The 26,767-nt window shown below is 35.5% G+C and overlaps 1 protein-coding gene across 2 annotated transcripts in view; it reads left to right on the top strand.

Moving 5' to 3' along the window:
- The window catches only part of NCAM2 (neural cell adhesion molecule 2), a 442,733-nt gene that overhangs the window by 330,058 nt on the left and 85,908 nt on the right, over nucleotides 1-26,767 (top strand). For both annotated transcript variants that reach the window (XM_056109214.1, XM_056109215.1), the window contains exons 10-12: nucleotides 11,693-11,880; nucleotides 17,360-17,456; nucleotides 22,862-23,035. In XM_056109214.1, coding sequence (XP_055965189.1) covers nucleotides 11,693-11,880; nucleotides 17,360-17,456; nucleotides 22,862-23,035 — 459 coding nt within the window. The remainder of the gene's footprint in view (nucleotides 1-11,692; nucleotides 11,881-17,359; nucleotides 17,457-22,861; nucleotides 23,036-26,767) is intronic.

The following is a 26,767-nucleotide window of genomic DNA, read 5'->3' as shown; positions in this document are numbered from 1 at the left end:
AATCATGAAACTTTGGCAATTGTTTTCGGATTTTATCACTGTGAATAGTGCTGAAATGAATTTAAACATTTTTTCTTCTTCCTTCCTTCCTTCCTTCCTTCCTTCCTTCCTTCCTTCCTTCCTTCCTTCCTTCCTTCCTTCCTTCCTCTTTCTTTCTTTCCTTGCTCCCTTTCTTCCTTCCTTCCTCCCTCTATAATTTTATTTGAAAAGAAACACATTTGTATCGTAAAACAGTATTTGCAGTATACATTTAATGAGTAAACCTTATTGTACAATTCTCTAACATCATTCCTTGCCACCAGAGTATCACTTCCTTCCACCTTTGTCTCAGAGCTACCTCCTAATTTCTCTCTTTTCACTCCCACCCACCCCAGGTATGCCTCCAGTTCTGTAAACTAGTACTCAGGTTTATTGTGTTTGGTTTGGTATTCCTATACCATACTATGTTACTTATATCCCAAATATGAAAAAGATAATTTTGTATCTGTCCTTGTCCTGGATGATTTCACTCAGCATGCAAAATCACTTTGTTTGCATCTACCAATGGAACTGCATGGCACCATCTTGGGAGAAGTAATATTTCTTTAAGACATTACTTCCCTCATGAAAATTCCACCCTTCTGATTATTTATAAAACTAATCACGTAACAAATGTTTCATCATAATATACCATCACATTGATAAGTAAGACTATAGCATTTTGAACTACATTTTCCTAGGAACAAAAAAAAAAAAAGAAAAGAGAAATTATTCTTACCAATACACCTCCATAGTCTTTCTTTCTAGGATGTGGTTCCTTGTTGGATCTACTACCATCAACCTTAGCACCAACAGTTATGATGGGCAGTTTTTTAAATACCATTTCAACAACTTGTCTCCCAACTGTAAGAATTAAATAGCTTAAGTCACTTACATCTCATTAATTTATGACTTATGAACTTATATTACAAGACTTAATGATATAAGACAGATGTTTGTGATGGCTCAAACTATATAGCAATTTTTCTAATATTTGCATTTGTTAATATAATATTTAATCTCATAGTATTAACATCTAAACTGAAATTTTAATAAATTTTCTGTATCTACTACTTGACATTTGTCCAGTCATTTAGATTATCAAGATTTAAGGTTTTTTTGGTTTGTGAAAAGATAGAAACGGACTCGTCTGTTATCATGAATAATTAAGACTAAAAAGAATGCCCTGAGTAACATTTCCTTCTATGATTGATGACTTAAACTGTTTAATAAAGGACTTTTCAATATTTATTCAATAAAACAAACTAGCACAGCGGTAGGGCGTTTGCCTTGCACGCAGCCAACATGGCCGACCCGAGTTCGAATCCTCCGCCCCTTTCGGAGAGCCTGGCAAGCTACCGAGAGTATTCGATATGCCAGACAAAGTAACAACAAAGTCTCCAATGAAGACATTACTGGGACCGCTCGAGCAAATCGATGATCAAACGGGAGGGTCTTTACCTTTACCTTTAGTAAAAATTTTAGGCCATATTTAATTTGAATACATGCACATTTATTATTCATTAAAATTTAGTATGGGAAGATAAAACTGGAAGGGTGCATTCCTTAAGTGTTCTTGGGAAGGATATGGTTCCCAGCATCATATATCCTCCCAAGCATCACCACATGAACCATAGAACTGAATTGCCAATTGGTTTAGCACATACCTCTGCCAGATTCATGGTCTATGCTTGGAACAACCCCCTGACTTTGCTGAACATTCCATTTTTCTTATTTAATAAACACATTCTTTGCAAAACTTTTGCTAGATAGTTAGATATTCACTGTCACTGTCACTGTCCTCCCGTTGTTCATGGATTTGCTTGAGTGGGCCCTGCAATGTCTCCATCGTGAGATTTCTTGTTACTGTGTTTGGCATATTGAATACGTCAAGGGTAGCTTGCCAGACTTTGCCGTGCGGATGAGATACTCTTCAGTAGCTTGCCAGGCTCTCCGAGAGGGGCAAAGGAATCAAACCCGGCTTGGTAAGGCCAGCTGCGCACAAGGCAACCGCCCTACCGCTGTGCTATTGATTCAGCCTAGTTAGATATTATATACATATTTTTTTTTCATCTAGAGTATGGTATACCCCAAACCTCACCAGGAGTTATCCATGAACAAAGAATTAGGATTATAACATGTGGCTCAAAGAGCAAAGTAAATTAATGATATAAATACAATTGGAATATGCTTCAAAATTGTCATTTATATACTTATAAGTTTTATGATTTTAATCCATTAAATAGTTATAACGCTGCACATTATTTGCATAATACTGAGTACTAGGTACTTTTGATTTATTCAGTATATATTAATTAAATCATAGTTTATTTTATGCATGAAATATGCTATGCAGTATATTCTTTATGCAAGCCAAAAATAGATGCACAATTTCAGCTCATTCAGCTCAGGTAGTATGCTTTCTGACAGTGGAGATACATTATTTGCTATAAGAATTACTCTTTTTGTCATCATTGTTATTATAAGTTAGTGATCTGAAAATATACTTTATATACTTTATTTCTAGTTATATGTTGAATGTTCTTTTCCATCTGTCTCAAATTATTAGCTTTATTATGTAGAAGTAATTAAAATTCAATGATAGTTTACCACATGCATATTAAGCAGTTTAATCAAGTGCATATTAAATAAAAATGTAGGTCAAAATAAGTAATAATTTGTTATATAAGTTCAACAAAACAGTATTGTGGTTGTTTAAAAGTTATTAAGATGTAATAACTGATGTACCTAAAGCACACATGTGTTTGGTTTTAACATACTTACATGTATTCTCTTATAAACATTCTCCTTTACTCTTGGAGAGCCCAGCAATTACCAAGAATATCCCGCTCACACGTCAGAGCCTGGCAAGCTCACCGTGGTGTATTTGATATATGCCAAAAACAGTAACAACAATGGGTCTCATTCCCCTAACCTTGAAAGAGCCTCCAATATTGCAGTGTTGGGAAAGACGAGTAAGGAGAAACTCAGGGCTGGAATGAATGGAGATGTTACTGGTGCCCACTCGAGTAAATCTATGAAAAACTGAATGACAGTGATACTGTGATACTATGTAATAATTTATTCCATATTTAACCCAAAAGACAAATAAAAAAGTCTTACATAATCCTTATATGTAAGTCTTTTAATTTAGATTGAATAAATAAAGGAAAATTTAATCTAAATATTAATTAACATCGATTTTTTTTCCATTACATAGCATCCTTTGATCTTTCTGGTAGAAGATATTTAAACTACCTGTAGTCTAGTCTTCTCAATATAATTTTTTTATTGCTATTATTATTGCTGTTATTCTTAAGAGTAAATGGCTTTATATTTTATCTTTTCTATTGCATTTTAGGTGAGTATAAATTATATGTGTATTGTATATTATATCTGGATATTATATGCATAATGAAACTGTATTCCATTATGCTTAAGAAAATCAACATTCGAGAATATGTAACCATGGACTTCAATATTTATGTAAATGTCTTTAGTTCATTTTCTATTCTTTTTAAATTGGCCTAGGAAGGTTTAAAATTTAATCAATTGTGTGGAACTATTTTATCATATATGAAATTAGTGCCCTGATATCAAGTTGAATTATTAGATATAAACATTATTCCTAACTTGATATATTTCTCTTTCCTATGTTCATGCTAAAATAGGGGACACATTTGCAGAACACTAGGAAGCAAAAATCACATAAGCTGTAGGAGGTGGTGCTGTTAGATCTGAGGAAATTGTTATATGATGATTGTTATTCATAAGACAATTTTGACGCTGCTTCATCTGTACCAACCATTCCTCTTTTGATAACTTAGAAATTTACTTGAAAGAGATTCATTTTGCTTCATTTCCTAAATTTATCTGTGAAATTGTGCATGATAATAAGATGGACTTTGCTGTAGCTGTTTATAGAAAATTTGATTATAAAAAAGCTGAAAAAAGTCATAGGTGGAACAGTTAAGTTATTTGTGTAATTTATTTGAGGATGACCGAGAATAAGACTAAAAAGAAGCATAGTAGTAGAAAAAAAATTAATTGCCTTCCTCATAATAACACTTATGATGAGCAATACACCATTAGTAACAATCAACTTAGAGTAAACCCAATGGTTACTAACAAGTTACATGTTGGCACATCTTAATATAAATGTCTCAGGAATCCTGAGTCATGAAATGTTCTGATATTTGTGCATAACTTGTGTTTTCAAATTTAATACAGAATATGCACATTTCATGCAGTGATTAATTGGCAATGAGCACACATCCAATTTAGTATTCCGTGTAGCCATTAGAACTCCCATGGCACATGGACTGAATCCAGTTAATTGCCATATCTGATTCTGCATATGAGTGAACATACAGTAAAACTGGATCTATGAAATCATTAATTGAATTATCCTCTAAAAGTGCCAAAGGATATATTAGTTTATATTCCCTTGCTAGTTTCTCTCAGCATAAATTAAATGAGAAAATTCAATGACAAAATGTCAAGCTGTTTTAAATGTAAAAGAAACATGTTAAGTTAATACTTCCCTAATATAAGGGCCTGAATTCAAGAAATAGGGAGCAAGGTCATACTATTGAATTGGAATTCAAAACTCTGTGATTTATAATCCCTTGAACAAACCTTTTTCTCTTCTGTTAAAAGTAATGACAATCTCTAGAATACACAGTTTTTATCCATATATTCTATATTCAATAATTTGCTTGTTATTCAGTGCATATATAGTGAGTGCCAAACATAAATTCAGGTGTTGTTCAGAATTTGGGGGGAAATTATAGCCTTTGTTGTCACAAAACTTATCTTTTAATTATGAAAATGGAATTCGAATTTGAATAAGATGAACTTTGTAAAAAAGCAATGGGACACTGCGTAGGGCTGAAAGTAGAAAAAGGTTGGAATTATGAGTCTTTTAGTGGAGAAAATGCTATCCCAAATGGAGAGATAAGGGCACCAATTGTCTTTGGTCATATAAGTCACAATAAAAATTTAGATTTAAGAAGTATGAACAAATTTTTCTAGAACATTTGAAGTAGAATAAAATTGTTACTTTAAGTAGATTCTGGTAAGCCAGTAAACTAATAAGAACTACTCATTCATTTATTTATTCATTCATTCATTTATTCACTCATTCATGTGTTCTTTCACCCATTCATCTTCCAGTGTAGTTAATTCAGGGATCTGTGTGGCGAGAGCCTTCCATGACTGCCCAGGACATGGGCAAGAAACTGTCTTGGATAGAATAACCACTCCAGGTTGCATTCATTCACACTGTATCACTGTCACTGCCCTCCCATTGTTCATTGATTTACTCGAGCGGGCCCAGTAACGTCTCCATTGGAGACTTTGTTGTTACTATGTTTGGCATATCGAATACCTCACGGATAGCTTGCCAGGCTCTGCCGTGCGGGCGAGATACTCTCAGTAGCTTGCCGGGCTCTCCAAGAGGGACGGAGGAATCGAACTCGGGTTGGCCATGTTGGCTGCATGCAAGGCAAACGCCCTACCGCAGTGCTCTCGCTCCAGGCTGATTCATTCACACATCCACCCCAGATCATAGTGGTGCAACTTATTTATTCATTCATTTACATCGTGGGGTGTTCGAGGCTATATTCTGCAATGCTTGGAAGCTATCCTGCATTAGGGGATGGTGTGGTTCACAGGGAATCAAATCTAAGTTGTAAACAAGCAAGGCGAGTATTTTAATACCCATATTTTCTGGCCTTGTGGTGCAATATATATGTGAATCTCATGCACAGATCTTCAGGATGTGGGGGAACTGAAAAACACATCAGGGTTTGGGGTGACTGTAGAAATTCTATGCAGGCAATGACCATGCCAGGATTCTTCCCTTCTCTCATCAATGTTGTAATATAACTAAGTTGAATGAAGTGCTGTAACCGAAGCACTGATACAAAACAAATTGGCGGCAGTAACAAAAACAGCTTTACAGTTAATGCATATTTTCGGTATTATTTTGCAGGTGTTTAGTTAATTTAGTGTGTTGATTGTGGTTTTCAATTCAACTCACGAAATGGATAGTAATACTGAGTTATCCAGTTCTATTATTCATGAACCAGTAGAAATTCAGGTCAATGAGTTTTACCTTTAAGTTCCCAGAATCTCTTTTGCCTTTTTTTTGTCAGCTTCTGCTTGCATATGAGCAAGTAGAAATCAGGGAACCAGGCAAATGCTCAGCAAGAAATAAGACTTTATTTAAGGCAGAGTTAATAACCACAAATAAAGTGTTAATTAAAAGAGGTACAACTGCAAAGCCTTTGAGAAAATGGCAAGCGTAGGTAAGATGCATATATTAGGCAAGTAATTCAGAGAAGCTTGTACAGGCATGAAGCAATGAATGCCTACTTTGAGCAATAAGACTCAGTGATGAGACTTAAATATGAAATAATTTAAAAAATTAAAACTACAATGTAAGGAATTTGTTAAAAATAGGGGGTAATTCTGTATCATAACCGGCGATTTTTTTTCTTGCTTTTTTTTGTCACACCCAGTGATGCTCAAGGGTTACTCCTGGCTATGCACTCAGGAATCACTCCTGGTGGTACTGGGAGGAACGATATGGATGCCGGGGAGCAAATCCGGGTCACCATGAAAGGCAAACACCCTATCGGCTGTACTATCACTCTGGTCCTAACTAAAGATTCTTAAACTTTTAAGAACCTTTGGGGTGATGAGTGCAAAATAGCTGTGTGTCTCACCTTCACAGTGCTGACCCAGATTTCACCAGTCAGTAGTGATCTCTGAGCACAGATCCAGGAGTAAACCCTATACACTGTTGTGTAAACCTCTCTCCTGCAGACACACCACACACACACACACACACACACACACACACACACACACCAAAAAAAAAAAAACTTTATTCTCTCTTATCAACAGGATTGGCCTTGGGATATGATTTCCCTGACCCTTCAAGCATCAGAATGTGACATATTGAGGCCATGGTGTACTTTGCTTTTTCTTATGATGTAAATCAAAGATCCAGTTAGCCTCATGGATATGGGAATGTTTGACGTGTCCTTGCTCGGCCTTCTGCCCAGTCAGCTGCCAAGGAATTAAATCTAAACAATTTGTCTTTAGAGACCCTTTCACTGTGATCATAGCTAAAGGAAAACAGTTTGATTTTGTGTTTATCACACATTAAAGACATAAATTATATAAATAGCAGTTGTATTATTTAAATAGATGATAGTATAAAATGTATGCTATACAGATATATATTATATTCAGTTTCATTACTTCTACAGTTTTGCTTGTCTCATTTCTCTCTCTTTTTCTCTTTGTCTGCCAAAGTCTGTTTCCATGCTCAGTTGAAACCTTTCATGATCTGAATGTCCTAAATTTTTTTTTTCTTAATATTAGAGGGGTTTCAGATAGGGCTTCAGAGCTTACTATTGGCTCTGAGCTCAGGGATCAATCATTCCTGGGCAGGGCTGAGGGACAACATGAGGTGCTGGGGATTAAACCCAGGCCTGCTACATGCCAGACAAGCAACCTGCCCACTGTCCTATCTCTCTGGACTGAAAACCCCAGTTTTATGAATAGACTCAATTTTCTGAAAAACACATGCACAGCGGGTAAAGCGTTTGCCTTGCACATGCCGACCTGGGTTCGATTCCTCTGTCCCTCTCCGAGAGCCCAAAAAGCTACCGAGAGTATCCCGCCTGCATGATAGAGCCTGGCAAGCTCCCCGTGGTGTATTCGATATGCCAAAAACAGTAACACAAGTCTCACAATTGAGAAGTTTTGGTGCCCATTTGAGCAAATCAATGAACAACGGGAAGACAATGCTACAGTGCTACACATTTAAAACAGTTAATCCGCATGAAATATGGTTATGGTCTTTAGCCTCTCCATGGCATGCCAGTCTCTATCAAATCTCAAGTCACACAGTAGCCCAATTTCCATGATAAGATTTCATAAGTTATACCAACCTTGGGCTGATAACTATTGCTGCCTTGGTACTGTTCTGATGTTTATAAATTGTACAATGTAAATAAATTTAGTTGCCATTTTATTGAAAATGAGTTATCAATATTTTCTTGCCTCACAACACAGATACATTTTCGATATAATTTGCAGCACAGTGGATGTTGCCTGCACTGGGTTTGCATTAAACATTAGTAATTTCAAATTAAATTCCCACTGAGATCATGAGGCAAGCAATTAGTGGCAATTGCTTGCTTTTATAGAAAAACCAAATTTCCCCTAAATTTATGGATAAATTATAATAATATCATGTACATACATACTGATGCTGTATTCCAGGAAAAGCAGATTGAGACTGCCTTTAAGAATACCATTAGAATGCATTATTTTCATATTGGGCTGTGTCTATTGGCAAAAAATATAGCTGTATAATTCTATGTAGTTATTAAGATAATTAAGATATTAAAATACCAGATATTATATTACATTTATATTATACAATAATAAAATATTTTCCATTTATAACCTTCCTATACTTGTATTTTTTTCTCCTTGAAAACATTGTTTGCACAATTTAATTGTTGGATTGAACACCAACTTGTTGTTTCATTTAATTTTCAGTCATTTTTTTATTCTTTTGATTTTATACTTCACCTGGAGTTGCTCAGGGCTGTTTCCTATCTCTGCTCGTGAGTCATCCTTGATAGTGCTCAGAGGACCGTATGGGATGATGCTGAGAATCAAATCTGGGTCAGCCACATGCAAGCAAATGACCTACCACTGTAATATACCTCCAGCCTCTTTGGTCAATTTTATAAATAAGAATTTATCAAGTTTCTTTTACAATGTAAATAATCTAAATAAGCATAGACTTTTGACCACTCTAGCTGTAAGTTCCTAATACGCCTATCATTTGTTAGGGAAATAATCAAAATAATACTCCCAATGTCTATAAACTCTGCTGAGTTGTTGTGGGATCAAAATATAGATCAGTTATTATAGAAGCTGTAAGACCCTGACCCATAACTGAAGTGAAAAAGGTGTTACAGAAAGTGAGAATCTGTTTTGAGGGCAGGTAAAGAAGGTAGCATCATTGCAGGTCAAGAGAAGATCAGTTGCTGATGCGCATTTGCAGGACTGAGCACACTAAGGTTCCTAATAAATGGTGCTTTAGCTATGACTTCATTTAGGATTATGGGGTTATGTAAAATAGGTTCTCTACAGAGAAGAGACCAGTATGCCATAATGGCTGGGAATGATCATGCTGGACAAGATCTGAGGGTTAAAAGTAGGTAAAGGGATTTTCTTGATAACCTTTTAATATCGATATTGCAAACCACAATGCCCTAAAGGGGGAGAGAGAGAGAGAGAGAGAGAGAGAGAGAGAGAGAGAGAGAGAGAGAGAGAGAGAGAGAATAAAAGTTTCTCCATAACTCCATACAGGCAGGGTGGTGGTGGAGAGATGGGACGAAACCAGGGGAGGGGCGTAGGAGGTGATGGGTAGGAACCTGAGGATTATTGTACTGGGAAATGTACACTGGTGGAGAGATGGGTGTTCGAATACTCTATGACTGAAATCCAATCATGAACCACTTTGTAAGGGTCTAACTCACAGTGATTCAGTAAATAAGTTTTAAAAAGTGAGTATGATTAATTCTGACTTGGACTACCTTATAATTTTGAATCAAAATATTAAACCTTAATTTTTTAACAATAGTCTCAAATTTAATTCATGTGACACTGATTTACACCATTGCTAAATTCCAAGCACAGAATTTCAAATCTCAACAAGTACAAAAAATGCAACACGCCACCACCATAGATGCAGTGCCATCGACTACCGTTCAGTGATCCTTCCTAGCTATTCATCTGACCCACCACCATACCGTTATAGTAGCCTACAGTTTTTTTTGTTTTTGATTTTTTTACAATTTAAATAATTTTAATCTTTCATGTGTTCCTCTGTTTTGTTTATTTTCTTCCTGAGTCCTGTGACATGTGTCTTTCTCCATTTGATGAATTTCATTTACCATTCTCCCTTCAAAGCCCAGTCATATTGTAGCAAAGAGCAGGCTTGAATTGGGTAACAGCAAGTGTAAATATTTTTGGTTTTAGGGGTTGTATGTCCATTATCAGTCCACTGTAAAAGTACCAATCTACCACCTCCCCCATTTGTTTTATTTTATTTATTTAATTATTTATTTATTTATTCATTTATTTATTTTTGCTTTTTGGGTCACACCTGGCGATGCCCTCAGGAGTTACTCCTGGTGGTGCTCAGGGGACCATATGGGATGCTGGGAATCGAACCCGGGTCAGCCACATGCAAGGCAAACACCCTACCCGCTGTGCTATCTCTCCATCCCCCCATCTGTTTTAATATCTTGGCATTCAATATATAAAAATTCAATGAGGTTAGGGGTCTGAAAACATAAGTACCATGATATAGCTCTTTCCTTACTCATGGGTCAACATGGGATCAACCCCTGGGGCCACATGTGGTATCTTAAGCCCCACCAGAAGTGATTCTTCATGTAGATGCAAGGCTAATCCCTGAGAACTGCAGGTGTTTCCTAAAAGCAAACAAAAATATTCCTCAAAGAAGGAATGGTTACCCACTCCCTTAGCCCACTCCCTCACTCCTATTGACTAACCTCAAATCTGTGGACAGAGTCTAAGGGGTAGTTTCAAGGGACATTGTTTCTCCCTTATTCTATTGCTTCAAGAATCATATATTAGTAAAATTATTCACTATTCTTCCTTTATTTCCAAATATATTTCATTAGCATGACTCTTCCTTATGTAAACGTCCACCATGTAAATATACTACTCTTTGCACTCATCTTTTGTTGGACTTTGCCTGTTGATATTTTTAGTATGAATTGTATAAATATGTTCACATAAAATAGCTGTGCATATTTTTATGTTTCCTGATCATTCATAATGAGTGTACTTTCCTGTCTGCTGTTGGTCATTTGTTTGCCATGACAGCTCTCTAGTGCCTATTTCTGTTTATCTCTCTTCCTCTGGTTTCAAGCCGTTTTCTGTTTTTCTGTTGCTGCTGTTGCTGAGGAATTTGCGAAGTTAATATATCTTGCTTTGTCAGATGTAATGTAAAAATATTTTCTCGCATCCCGTAGGATCACATTTGTGAAAACCTTGTTTATGTTTTTATTAGCTTGTTTCAGTAATATATTAGGTGTCTTTTATCTTAGCCGGGCTGGAGTGATAGCACAGCAGGTAGGGTGTTTGCCTTGCATGCGGCAGACCTTGCCAACCCCAGTTCAATTCCTCCGCCCCTCTCGGAGAGCCCAGCAAGCTACCAAGAGTATCTTGCCCGCAAGGCAAAGCCTGGCAAGCTCCCTGTGACATATTCAATATGCCAAACACAGTAACAATGAGTCTCACAATAGAGACGTTACTGGGCCCACTTGAGCAAATCAATGAACAATGGGAGGACAGTGCTACAGTGCTTAATCTTAGCTATTACTATTAACAATTGGAGAACAGTTGTATGTTACTATATATGTACAGTTGAAATTGTTAATAAAGGCATAAATGATATACTTTTCTATGTATTCTGATGTCATGTCATTCTGATATCTAAAAATTGGAATTTTGTTGCTTCTTATGAGCAAGTGAAAATGACTATTACTTATATAAATTGAATGATTATCTAAAGAAAAGATCTCTATTTTATATTGCTTTGCAGATGCTCCCAAGTTCATATCAAACCAAACAACTTATTATTCTTGGGAAGGAAATCCAATTAATATAAGCTGTGATGTGAAATCTAATCCAAATGCATTAGTCCACTGGAGAAAAGAGAAATTAATACTTCCAGCTAAAAACACCACTAATATTAAAACATACAGTATAGGAAGAAAGATGATATTAGAGGTAAGTCTTTATCAAAAAATCATATTACTATTCCAGTGGCTTGCTAATCTTGATATAAATACAACTATGCATGTGTATATATCTTGAGATATAAGCATATCATGTTTCAAATGTATACCATGCATACTGCTACAAGTAATGTATGTTTTGTGTATATATTATGTTGTGTATATATTTTTATATTTTTGCATCTATTTCTGCAAATTGTAAATAATCATGTCTGTACGTACTATTATAGTTTTATCTATCAATTTCTCAACTACTTCCTAGTGTCTATTTAGTTTGAATTTCTTATAAAAACAATTTTAACTTCAGATCATAGTTCTTTATGATACATATCATTTTACTTACATGAAATTTTCAAATATTGCAAAATCCATTTTCTGCTTTTCTTCAAGTATGGCAAAATCTATTTGTGGGATTAAAATCAATTACTCTGAACAATAATAGGAGAAAAAATAATGTGTCAGTTATTGAAGGGACAAATGTTCAATTAAATCGTTGATACTAGGTATTGATTCTGTGGTTATGACTTTCTTTTGATTGGACTGGGTTGGATTAACGCTATCTGCTAGCTTCATAGTAATAAGATATTAAATAGAAAATATTTGCATTTTCAATGTATCATTTTCATTTTAACCTCGATACGCAACTTTGAAGCCCTCTTGCTATTCAACTTCCAGCATAAATAACATCCCTTCCTATCCCAAGATTAAACAGTTTTTGTGTACTTTACATGTAACCAATTGTTCTATTAGCTAAGGCATTTACCTTAAGCATGCACTTTCCATTAAATTCAAAAGAAAATAATGCTATAATAATAAGCATTACTGATTCTGCATTACATGATAGTTTTTCAGGATTATACACTATTATCAATTTTGTGGGGGTTGTGGGGCCATGGTGAACACATGGATATTCTCAGATATTGTTTCAAGCAATGATCAAGTGACCATATGTAATGCTGGAAATTGAACTACAGTTCATCACGTCAGAGGCAAGCACCATAAAACTTGGATTCATTCTGGTCTTATTATCAAATCACATTTAATAATTTTTGGAATAATCATCTTGTATTTGAATTTTAAATAATTTAAATTATACATTTCCAAGTTCCTTTAAATTCAGCTTGAACACAGTCATTTTTTTAATTGCACATTATGTGCATATGTCAATTTTTAAACTGTATGTAGGACTATAGCAACAATCAAGCTTCATTTATCATTTCATAAAGTCAATATGAAACTTTATTATTAGTAATACATGACTAATTCTTAAGAGTTACTATAAGGTATAAAAACTGAATTCAGAGTTTGTTAATAATTTGTTTCTTGAACTGAATGGTAACATTTTCCCTTTTTAAAAATTATATACATATATAATTTTACACACACACATACTATATATATATATGCTTTATATATATATATGCTTATATACTCACACCTTGAGTTTGATTTTACTGGGGGATTTTTTTTGTTTTTTTATTTCCAGGGATTGAACCCAGGTCACATTGTATGCAAGGCATGCACTTTACATTAAACCACATTCCCAACCTCCAAATATAAGACTTTTAAAATGTAGAAAATAAATTAAATAAAAACTTTAATGAGGCCAACAAATGCACATACTGATAATATTCGAGATTTCTGTGGTAATAAGAGAAAAAAATTCAACATTTGGTTAAAAAGCAGAGCAGGACTTTTCTAATAAGCTCAGTAGAATATTATTCTACTCTGAACCATTTATATTAGTGTTCTTTACCTGTGTAAGGACTCAAGCTCAATACCTACTGCCCCATAAACTCTGAACACTGCCCAAAGTGGGCAATGCCTCATGCTGAATATTATTTTAAAATTTAAATATTATATTAAATATTAATTATTACATTAATATTAATTTTCAACAATATTTTCCCTTGAGGTGAAAAATAGCTGGCCCTCAGTACTTAAATACCATTTACTATGAAATAATAAATGATATTAAAATTATTTTTAATGTTAAATAACAGCAAACAAACACTGTTCTCCCGTTGTTCATCAGTTTGCTCGAGTGGACCCAGTAACATCTCCATTTGAGATTTCTTGTTACTGTGTTTGGCATATTGAATACGTCATGGGTAGCTTGTCAGGCTTTACGGCGCAGGCGAGATACTCTCGGTAGCTTGCCGGGCTCTCCGAGAGGGGTGGAGGAATCGAACCCGGCTCGGCCAGGCTGGCTGTGCACAAGGCAAATGCTCTACCGCTGTGCTATCCTCAAGTCTCATATAACATCATTATTTTTAAAAAATAATAAGTTGTTTGGTTTGAGATGAAGTTGGGAGCATCTGCAAAACAATATGAAATAGAGATCTTTTCTTCAGATAATCATTCAATTTATATAAATTAAATTAATAAAATCTTTCTATATATAAATAAGCATCATTGATGATGCTGATAGTTTAACTATTGTTTCATAATTAAGTACATTGGTAAAGGAGATAGACTTTTTAAAACTTTAGGGAAAAGTTTAGAAAATATCTTTATTAGCATCAGAGTCTTGGACTCTGAGCAATAACATAGTAGGAAGGGTTTGTGTCTTGCATGCGACAGACCTGGGTTCAATCCCTAATACTCCCTCTGGTTCTGTGAGCTCACCAGGAGTGACCCCTGAATGCAGAGCCAGGAGTACACCATGAACACTGCCAGGGGAGGCCCAAAGAAACAAAATAAAAACAAACAGAACAAAAAATATCAAGCCCTCTGTTTTTATATTGATGTTTCGAAATAGGCATGTTGCTTTATTCTATCAAAACTCAACATTGAAAATAGATTTGAATTAAAATACAAAAAAATGGCATCATATGTAGATATTTTCAGAATTTCTTGGATAAATGTCAACAATAATCTGCACATTTTGATGTTTATTAACCAGATGCCATTAGTAATTAGTTTAGTTTTGGAGTTGCATGCAACACTGCTTGGCTATTACTCCCTGTTCTGTGCTTGTGGGCCATTCCGGGTGATGCCTCGGTAGTTATGTAACACTGGGGAATTAATCTAGACCTCCTGCTTGTAAAAAATGTACTTAGCCTGCATAATACTTTATATTTATCATAGTCTATTATTCAGTTGTATTTAGTTTTGGTAACTATTTGTGCTTTTTACTGTGCTACCGCCTAACAAATAACCTAAAGGCCATATCATTTGACTGGGTTATATCCAATTCTGTTTAGTTCTTTTAAATATGTGCTATAATTTGATCTATTCTGCAGTTGTTAATGTGCAAGAAGATAAAAGAGTGCTTTGTTTTTCATTTTTTACATATATTTTGAGAGGGGGTTGGTTTTCCATTCTTGGCTCAAAGGGCTGAAGAGTCTTTGAAGGACAGAAGGGACTAAGCCAACTAGAACAGTGGTAGGCATTGCCCACTCTGACCAATGTACAGGCCTATAACCAAGCCCTTAATCATGCAAATTATGTATCTCTGGATCCTTAATGCTTTTCCCAGGTGTGCTATAAACATTTTGATCTTTTGCTAGTCAAAATCTCAAGTCAGATGGACCCAAAACAAAATCTGATTATGAGTCTTCAGAATTCCTTTAAAATGGCGGGTTTGAATTGCTTATTGGTGATGAGGAGCTGTATTAATAATCACATTTATTTTTTATGTACTTTCTGTCTTTGAGTTGTAAGGTAAAAGGTAAAGGCCCTCCCGTTGATCGTCGATTTGCTCGAGCGGGCCCAGTAACGTCTCCATTGGAGACTTTGTTGTTACTGTGTCTGGCATATCCAATACTCTCGGTAGCTTGCCGGGCTCTCCGAGAGGGGCGGAGGAATCGAACTCGGGTCGGCCATGTTGGCCGCTTGTAAGGCGAACACTCTACCCGCTGTGCTATCGCTCCAGCCCCTTTGAGTGTATTGATTCAATATTATTTTTCTCCCCTATGGAAAAACTTTCTCACCTGCCTGTAAAAAAAAGAAAAGCACTGCTTTTTAAATTACTTTCTCACTAGAAACATTATTTCAGATTGAAACTAGCTTGGTTTAGTAAAGCCGTAGGTAATTGATATTTTAATCACTTAGGAGTAGTTCTATAGGGGCAGCTAAATGTGCTATTCTTTAAACCCAGGATCTATTCTACTCAGATGGACATCTGACTAGAGAATGAATGACACAGTTCTCTTGTACTTTTTCAGAATTACCATCTCCAATGGACCTCAAAATTGCACTTTTAGTTAATAGCCTCCCATTACCACAAAATCATTTTCCCCCTTTTGGGATAGAGTTGAAATTAGCAGCAACTCTAGTTGTAAGCATATTCTCTCTTAATAATAGTTACTAGCACTGAAAATTATATCTATTACTATCATAAAATCTCTTCCGAATCGGTACTGTAGAATTTTAGTACATTAGAATTACAGGGTTGGTCCCAATGTTCAGCAATATAATCCCGGAAGGTTAACTTAATTATGGATTTCAAATGTGTAAGGACTGAGGGTCAGCTATTTTCCACCTTAAGGGAAAGAAAATGATAGGAATTGAACAGAAATTGAAGCAAGATACAGTTATTAGATATCAAGATAATGTGCCTCGCTACAGGGATTGCTACACATGGGCTGTATTTTCTTGAAAAATACTTTCCTGGAAAGATTATTTTTAGAATGAGTTCTCATCCTTCATTAATATTTTATGTTCAATAAAATCATAGGAAGAAGAGTAATTTGACATACTACAAATCTGTCTTGAACTCTAAATCTAACTGTACTTAGTCAAACACATAGTAGAGTTAACAATGTTTCCTATTCATATTCTTAGAGATTGCTGTGTTTATGTTTTTGAAACTGTGTACTGTTGTATGAACGTTGCATGCATAATATCTATTGATTTGGGGCAGAGTGATAGGACACTTCGAAAATTGTTATTTATTTGTTTGTGTGTGTAAATGCTGATCCAAGTTCAGTTCTTGGAACTGATTCTATTCTCCTGAACACAAACACAAGTAATTCTTGAGCACAGAGCCAGGAATAAGCCCTGAATATGGGCTGTGGCACAAGACAAAAAGAGGAAAAAAATCTGTTAAATAATTTTGCTCAATAGATAAAACAAAACTATGTATTTATTTCTTTATACATTATTAGAAATCTTTAATTCTCCCAGGCCTAGAGATAACATAGGTACATAGATAACATCTTTTATTTCTTCTGTAAATTTGTTTTTGGGAGGCCACAACTGATGGTGCTTAGGGCTTACTCCTAACCCTGTGCTCAGGGATCATATCTGTGGTGCAGTGATTGAAACCAGGTCTACCACGAGATAATTTCTTAAAAGAAACAATATTTACTAATGGTCATTTGATATAGATATAAAATTATGACAATAATTCATAAGTAACAATGTAGGAAGATGAGAGACAGACTAGAGTTTATTTTAATAAACTTCTCTGATGTCATTGTAGAAATGTAGAACTATTATTATTATTATTATTATTATTATTTTAGATTGCACCTACATCAGACAGTGACTTTGGACGATATAATTGCACAGCCACTAACCGTATCGGAACAAGATTTCAAGAATATACCCTTGCTTTAGCTGGTAAGTACGGTGCACTAGTTTGAAGATCTAAATATATCTCTATAAGCAAATCATTTTTAATCATTTAATCTGTAATGATGCAGGTTATTACTTGAACTAATGAATTGGTGCTTTAAAACGTGATGTTTTATCTGACATATATTAAGTACTTAGTATGTGTTATTAAGTATATATTAAGTACTTAGTATATAGCACAGTGGTAGGGCATTTGCCTTGCACGCAGCCAACATGGCCGACCCGAGTTCGATTCCTCCGCCCCTCTCGGAGAGCCCGGTGAGCTACCGCGAGTATCTCGCCCGCACGGCAGAGCCTGGCAAGCTCCCCACGATGTATTCGATATGCCAAACACAGTAACAACAAAATCTCCAATGGAGATGTTACTGGGCCCGCTCGAGCAAATCGATGAACAACGGGAGGGCCTTTACCTTTACCTTTAGTATGTGTTTAATAATTAAGACTAATTCTCATTTTCCCAACTTGTTGAGTAATGAAAATCCCAACTTTTTGAATGAAAGTATGAATCTATCTTAAATATTTTAAAATAGTTTCTTCGGGGACCAAAGAGATTGTACAGCAGGTAGAGTTCTTGGCTTCCTCATGACCCATCAGGTGTGATTCCTAGCACCCAGTATGGCTCCCTGAGCCCTGCCAGGAGTGATCCCTGAATGCAGAGACAGGAGAAAGCCCTGAGAACTGACAAGTGTTTTATATTGTTATCTATCAAAACTTATAAACATATACATCATATACATGCACATACATGTATAGATGGTTGTAGTTGACAAAAAGTATCAAGGTAGAGTGTAATTTACAGATTCTAATGATGCATATTAACCACACTATCGTGGTGCTAGTAAGGTTTTGAAGGGAAGATTATTAAAACATAAATGTACATATGGGGACTTGAGAGATAGTACAGTAGGTAGGACCCTCGCCTTCCATGCAGTTTACCGACATTCAATTCCCGGCATCCCAGGTATTTCTCTGAATATCATATGGGAGTAATTCCTGAGTTTTGAGCCAGGAGTAACCCCTGAACAATGCCAGGTGTGACCCCAAAACAAACAAAAAATGCTTCCACAGAATTTTTCTGTTTATTCATTTAGTGATGGATAAATATTGACATGATTGTGTTGAGAAGTATTTTAGAAAATTACTCAACTATTATGCTAACATTAACAATAACATTGGATTTGCTTTTGGTTTTGTTTGCTTTGGGGCTCCACCCAGAGGTGCTCAGGGCTTAGTCCTGGCTCTTCACTGAGGGAGCAATCCTGGAGGGGCTTGGGGTTCCAGGATCAAATCCGAATCATGTGTGTGAAAGGCAAGTGCATTACCTCTGGCACTCTCTAGCTCCTGCATCTGTAATTCAACATCCACAAGACCTTTTTTGAAACACTGTTCTATAGTCTCTTACAATATAATTGCCTCTCCATATATACTCGGTGAGGTTAGATAATTCAGGATCTTGAAAGCCTAACTGAAAAGCCTAAACTTGATATTGTCAAGAAGAGGAAGCTTCTCAATACCCCGCTCAGAGAAGTGTCAGGAGGAGAGTGGTGCTTTAGAAAGATTGATTTTGCATTTTCATGCCCCATGGATTGAATATTTGCGGGCTGTGCAATAGAAGAGGAAACCAATAGCCGCTAATGGCACTGCAAGTAAACTCAAAGAGGGTCTGGGTTTGGGAATGCACTGTGAAAATAGGAAGAGAGGGATGAGACCAAGAATTTATGACTTAGGAATGATAAAAATAAGCTATGACTAATTGTTAATATGTATAAAAGATAAGAGAGATGAGAGTCAAGGAAAGGTATTATCAAAAATTAAGAGTGGGGAGACAGATCAATTGTATATAGGACCTTATTGATTTAACTCTCTTTGTTTCTTCAGATAATATTTTTAATACCTTTTTTTTTCTTTTTTTATTAGTGAAAAACCATGAGGTACAGTTATAGGCTTACAAATTTTGTGCTTGGGTTTCAGTTATACAAAGATCAAGTGCTAACTACTGAAATGGTTAAAAAAGAAATCATACATTTCTTGAGGACTAACAGTCACTTTTCTCAAAATTATGAGTATATAAATGTGCATTTATAAATTTGTAATGCTTTAATAGCAGTAGATGATTGGATATAGAAACTTAGAAAGCAAACTTTCTTAAGAAGATTATAAAATTATACATCATAAACATGTCTGCCTTTAGTCAGACACAGAAAAAGGGGTGAAAAAACTAAATAGAATTAATAAAGTATGGTGAGAGTCAGTATATCTGATGATAGACTATATAGCTAGAAATAGGTATCACTTGACCCATGTTTGAATAATGATACCATTTTTGGTAAGGAAAAAAAGTGACTCAATTTGGTATAGGTGTACTGTGTCAGGGTATATAACTTACCATATGTCTGTGCACTTTTGTTATTCAAATGTAGGATCTCAGGAGAAACATATCTCTTCATTAAATTTTTATTTTACTTTTTTATAGTTTGATTTAGGCCTGATTGACATTATAGAGTTACTAATAATGGGAGAATAAAAAATGACATTCTTATTAGGAATTATGAGTATTTTGGGTGTGTGATTGTTCCCCCTTCATCTGCAACCTTTAAATCCATGCCATTAAAAATAAAATTTGAAGTTAAAACTTCAGTATTAAAAAACATGAAAATATTGATAATGTTTACAACAACTTCAGAGATGTTATAATTCAAAATAATTAATTCCATCTAAAATTGTAATAACATTGAGACTTTTTAATGTATCTTTAATTTCTTAAACAAAAAAGAATAAATGCTTTATGGCAGCTCCAAACATTTAACAGTTACTAATTATAGATGAGATACATATTATTGTTTTTCATTATAGTACTTATTGACAAAAAAACATAAACCTGACTCTTAATTAGTGTCATTTCTAAAATTTGTTTTGGGTATCTGACATCCAAAGCCCTCTTTAAACAATCAACTTTGTAAAATTCAGTGTTGGCAGTCATTAGAAATTTGCATATGCTGCTTTCATGTATCAGATCAGAAATTTAAGGTTACAACTTGTTTTCAGTCATCTTTTCATTTTGTTGTGTAAAGTTAATCAAGATATTAAATTTTATGCTATTTATATATTTATAGTATATGAATTTTAGTTAAATTTTAGTTTACTTTTCTCTCTGGAGAGGAGATCTTTTATTTCCAAACTTATGACTATATCAGATGTAATGTTGTCAACAAATAGAAAAGAATACACACTGAAATTACTTCAATGATTCCTCTTAGTTTGGGGTCAGAGTGATAGTATAGGACATAGGGTGATTAGCTTGCATGCGGCTGAACCACATTTGATCCCCAGCAAACCATATGGTACCTGGAGCATGGCCTGGAGTAATTCCTGAGTGTAAAGCCAGGAGTATTACCAGGTGTGGCCCAATAACAAAAGTACAAACAAATAAGAATTCCTTTTAATTTTTTTGTCTTTCTAGAAAGGAAGTGTGATAAATTCCTTGACTTGTACTGTTTTTCTTTTTTTCTTTTTTCTTTTTCTTTTCCTTGGTTAGTCTTTCAAATATTCATTTTGTGATTCCTCTTCCCTCACACCTGTTGGTGGTGCTTTGTAGTTTTGATACTACCAAAGGCACACATTTGGTTTCAGTACTTGATCTTGGAGTCTGCCATGTAGTTGTAGTACGTAAACACAAGCTGGTTGTAGTGTTTGCCTGCAGTCAAGAGGCTAGTTGTAATCTGTAAAGCTCTGTTCCACTGTCACTCAGGGATCAATCATTTGAAAGACAGTGAGAAAAAGCTTGTTGAAAAGTCTGTAGGTGGGAACTGTCTTTTTCTTATCTTTTCACGTGGTCACAAGACAATTCATCTTGCCTGCACTAGTTTATACAAAGAGACAGAGAAAAAGAAAACATGTATTTTAGAAGGAGAAGTCTGCAGGCAGGGTAAATGCAAGGAAGATCAATACACTATAAACTGACTCCCAAAGACAATTTTGACATATCCCATCTTATCTGCAAACCCAAACAGAATACTAGTTGTAGATAGGACAGGGCAAAGATAAGTGCCTTGATCTGTAGACTTAATTAATGGAAGGACAAGATACTGTCTTTGCCGCATGGCACAGAAACTTTGCTGCTCCTCCTCTGCTCCTTTTCCTCTCCCGCCTTCCTCCTCCTCCTCCTCCTCCTCCTCCTCCTCCTCCTCCTCCTTCTTTTTCTTCTTCCCCTTCTTCCTCTTCCTTTTCCTCTTCTTTTTCCTCTTTTCCTTCTCCTTCACCACCTCCTGGTCTTCTTCTTCCTCCTCCTCCTCCTCCTCCTCCTCCTCCTCCTCCTCCTCCTCCTCCTCCTCCTCCTCCTCCTCCTCCTTCCTCTTCCTTCTCCTCCTCCTGCTACATTTTTCTTCTTATTTCTGGTTTCAATATTCACAAACTACCCCGAGTCACACTTTTTACTTGTGCTGTTTACATCCACTTGCTGTGGATGCTGTTGGAACTCACTTTTGGCATCAGGACCACAGAGATCACAAAGCTTTCGGATACAGATGGTGAAGATGCCAGTATTGCCCGCTTTGCATATTTCACACAGACACTGAGGTCATGTCTAAGATATTTACAAAGCAGGTGCTTTTATCCTGCCAACAACTTTCTGAACTCTTAAATATGTAGAAGTTTCTATATGCTAGAAAATACAGTAACTACATTCAGGATATCTATTAAGCTTGAAATCCTATGAGTAATAGATTAATATAAACATATACAAAACATACTTTACAACTTTTTTAAAAATATAGACTGAAGTGAAATACCTCTGCTAAGGATTTGCTTTAGTTCAATAACACAAAACATTAAAGATTTTAGGTTTTTCTCCTTAATGTCATTTTATCTAACCTTAGTGCCTTTCATCCAAGCTAATATAATTTTAATCAACTCAGGAAGTAAAATTTCAAACAGAAAAATAATTATGCTAATGATGAAATTAGATTTTATTTCTAATTAGGCCTACCTTCTCATCCTCTCTCTGCACCTCACTCTCTCTCTCCCTCTCTCCCTCTCTCTCTTTCCCCTCCATAGCTCCTCAAGGACACCCATATGAATCCCCGAGTTTGTTTTTCTTTCATGCAAAAACCAAAAGTTCATGTTGTATAGATAAGAAGTAAAACCACTCTTTTAACAATTGAATTTGATACTGAATAGTTTACTCTTGAATCCTAAGGCCATATACTTTTATTTGTAGATGTTTTCTTGCAATTTGAATAGATATTTCTGTAATATGTGCATTAATTGTAATTCAGACATAGTAAGTGTACTAAGAATCATTTACCTTTTACTCTAATTCCCAAAGAACATTATGTCTCATATGGCCTTGGAGAGAAGTTGAGTTTATGTTACCTTGTTTTGTTTCTTCATAGATGTACCATCGAGTCCCTATGGAGTGAAGGTTATAGAGTTGTCACAGACCACGGCCAAGGTCTCTTTCAATAAGCCTGATTCCCACGGGGGAGTCCCTATTCATCACTACCAAGTGGATGTCAAAGAAGTGGCATCAGAGACCTGGAAAATAGTACGCTCCCATGGAGTTCAAAGTGAGTGAGGGTTTCCAAAGTACACTAATTAAGTCAGATGGAATTTTAATATACTTGGGTGATTAGTTTTCTGTTTTCCCTCATCATTTTCTTTTAATGAAGTGTGTTGGGTATACATTTAATCAAGAATGGAAAAGTTTTCATCTTTAGTAAAGATGGGAGAGTTGAACAAAATAACTAAAGTGCAAATACTGATGAAAAACTTTTTTAAAGACTTTGGTGGTTTTGTAGAGTATAATGATACAAAGTAATCAAACAAAAGAAAACAAAAACAAATCTTCAAATACTGAGGATTGTTTGGTCTTTATCAGAATGATAGTTGGGTTGGTAAAATGAGCTGTTTTGGTAAAGAACAGAATCTAGACTGACAGAAATTATTATGTGTTATATACAGATATTATTATTCTATCTACATGAAAGTTACATAATGCTTGAAATCATGTCTTCAAAAATATATTTAAATATAATTACACTTTTGTAAGTTCTGAAATGGAAATACCATTGCTAATACGTTAGATTTGGAGGTTGAATATTCTAAAATGTTTGCTTTTTGTAAGTACCGTTTTCTATTCATAGTTATCTGAGTTGCACTATAAAATGTAGGTGCCATATTTTTATTCATGATGGCAGCTAGGAAAAAATAATTTCTACAGATGTTCATTTCAAAGTTATTTTTGGAAAACCCAAACTGCTACAAATAATGTTACTTTAGTTAACAATAGTGGACAATATGTTGAAGTTAAAACAATTCCCAAAATTTTATTCATATATATAACCTCATATCACTGTATCACTGTCATCCTGTTGTTCATCAATTTCCTTGAGCAGGCACCAGTAATGTCTCTTTCATCCTAGCCCTGAGATTTTAGAAAGTGCCACATTCGAGGCTATTTCAGGGTCAGGGGAATGAGACCCATCACTGTTACTGGTTTTTGGCATACTGAATATGCCACGGGGAGTTTGCCAGACTCTGCTGCGCAGCACGATATTTTCGGTAGCCTGCCAGGTTCTCCAGAGTAAGAACTAGAAATAAGTTATGCGCGGCTGTGAATGCTTCCGGGAGCTGAGTCTTGGCTGTTGATGGGATTACACGGTATCGGGAGCAGTTGGTGGATGTAAAGCCTACCTACTGGAAGATGGGAGATCTGGGTGGAGTAGGCCCAGTCCCAATCCGAGCAGGCTTGGAGATCTCAGACCCGGGTCCTGCATGCCTGGGTTCCTCTGCCACTTCCTTCACGCATGAGGCTCATCCGAACATGTAGAGAGTGGTCTCAGCATGGCTGTGGCTGTTTCCCAAGGTGTTTGGCTGCCTGGGCTCTGCTCTGGGCGGGGAGGGAAACTCAAGCTGTCCCCCTCCAAGGGGCTCTGTTGAGAAGAGCCAGGCATGGGGGCAGGAGACTCTGCTTTGTTCTCTTCTGGGAGCTAGGTTGTATAGTCTCTGGGTCTTGGCCATTATTGCGATTACCTCATTTTCATTTAAAATACACTTTGTTTACCTCAATAAGAATAATAAGAATAAGTCAAGTATGAAAAAATAAGAAATTATCAGAGTTGTACTCTACTGGTGGTACAAAGATCTACAAAATGTGGAACAAAACCATGGAAAATATGGTAAAATTGTTGTTTCATAATATTCTTCTCCCGCTGCCTCTCATTTGAGCCTAACATATATGGTAAAAGGATTATGTAAAAAAATAGGTCTGCTTATTAAAAAAAAGAACCGCTTGTTATGGAGAACAGAGGAAAGAAAGAAGAGAGGGAAACTCTGCTTTCTTCCTTTTGTGCTAATAATAAGTTGATCTCATAATGCTTCTCCAGACTTTAGGACCTGATCTAATTACCCATTAAGTCTTCTACTTCCAAATAGTTTAACATTTGATTTTTAGGTTTGAATATATGAATACAGGGAGAGCATGATTCAGTTCATTTCAGTTTCCTAAATATTCTATTTCAGTCACTCTGTTAAAAACCTAAAACAAAGTGGGTCAATAATTGTTGACCACAAACTGAAGAATTTTGAGTTATCATAACTGGAAATAAATTAAGTCAATGAATCTTGACCACATACCGACGTATCTGTGATATCAATATCCTCTGTCTTAGGGCAATTTGATAAAAAGTCAGGATATGAAATTTAGTAATTTATTCTTAAAGTTATACAGATAAGAAAGAAACTAAATCTAAACTTAAGCAAAAAATATGATTCACAAGTCCATGCTCTGACTGTTATGTACCTTGACTCTAGTAAAACAAATGGAACACAAATCTCTGGCTTGTTGAGTAAGACATGCATACGCTCATGTACATGTACGTGGGTTTCTAACTCTTGCATGTCTTTGAGATAATGAGGAGGGAATTGAGAATCTAGGGAAACTTTTCCTGGCCAAGTTAAATATAAAATAGAAAGTAATCCTATTATCTCCTTTATTATATTATTTAATTTCCTTATAATTAAGTAGCTTCTTATTAGTGATAATGCTCAAAGAGAGAAAATGAAAATGGGAAGGAAATAGCAATGAAAGAGGGGACAGGAAAACAAAGGTAGATGTTTATATGGTTGCTAACTTTCATTGTTTTTTAGTTAAGAAAAGATAGAAATCAGTATAGTTTTATATAACATCTATTTTTTTTCACTGTTGCAAAGTTGTTCATAATTGAGTTGCAGTCATACAATGTTCCAACATCTGTCCCTTCACCAGTGAATATTTCACAATACCTTCCATCCCACAACCAGAGTCTGCCTCTATGGAAGGCACCTCTCTCTCTCTCTCTCTCTCTCTCTCTCTCTCTCTCTCTCTCTCCCTCTCTCTCTCTACTCTCTTTCTCTCTCCCCTCGCCTCCTTCCTTTTGAACATTATGGTTTTTTGTGCAAGTATTGAAAGATGATCATGTAATCATATATATCCCTTTACCTATTTTCAGCATTTAATTCTTGTCCAGAGTGATCATTTTCAACTGTCATTATCATGCACTGATGTTTATAAGCAATCTTACATAATTTCCTAATGCAATTTTCTTTGAGGAAAGTAGGATTAGTTGGAGCAGAAGACAGATTTTAATGATAGTGAGATTCTTATGTGTTATGTTCATCTTTGGAACTGCATGTTCTGGAAAGGAAGTCTAATTTACACTGATTTTTCAGAAGATTCATTTAGGGGCTGGAGATATGGTGTCAGAATTCAGGCACATACCTTGTGCAGTGCCAAGCAGTTTGTCTCCCCAGCATCTTCACATATGGTTCTAGATGTCCCCTACCACTAATGGTTCCCTGGCACCACAGCGTTCCAGCCCTACCACATTCTGAACCTCAAAACAACCACGAGGCAGGATGTCCAAGCACTTGTGGGTCTCAGCTCTCCTTAATCTCTGTTTGGTACCACAGAGAAATATTTTATAGAGATACTGAGATAAAGACTGAGGAATGGTGGGGTGGGTGGTTTTGAAAGTTGTATGTTTAAGACTCTATCATTAACAATATTGGAAACCATGGTACTTCAAATGAAATTTTGGTTTTATTTGAAACTGGTTGTGCATGTCTGGAGAGGAAACCTGTGATTTACACTGATTTCTCTAAAGATTCATTTTTGGGTTATATTTATTTATAAAATAAAATTAAAAGTATTTATCATTTATTATTTATTTTCATTTATTCATTTCTTTTATTTAAGCATCTTGATTTACAAAGTTATTCATCATGGAGCTTTGGGAAAGCCATTTCTCAGCACCAATCTC

The sequence above is a fragment of the Sorex fumeus genome, unplaced genomic scaffold, assembly GCF_029834395.1.
Source record: "Sorex fumeus unplaced genomic scaffold, SorFum_2.1 ptg000265l, whole genome shotgun sequence".
NCBI classification, from domain to species: Eukaryota; Metazoa; Chordata; class Mammalia; order Eulipotyphla; family Soricidae; genus Sorex; species Sorex fumeus.
This window is presented reverse-complemented; position numbering and strand designations above follow the sequence as displayed.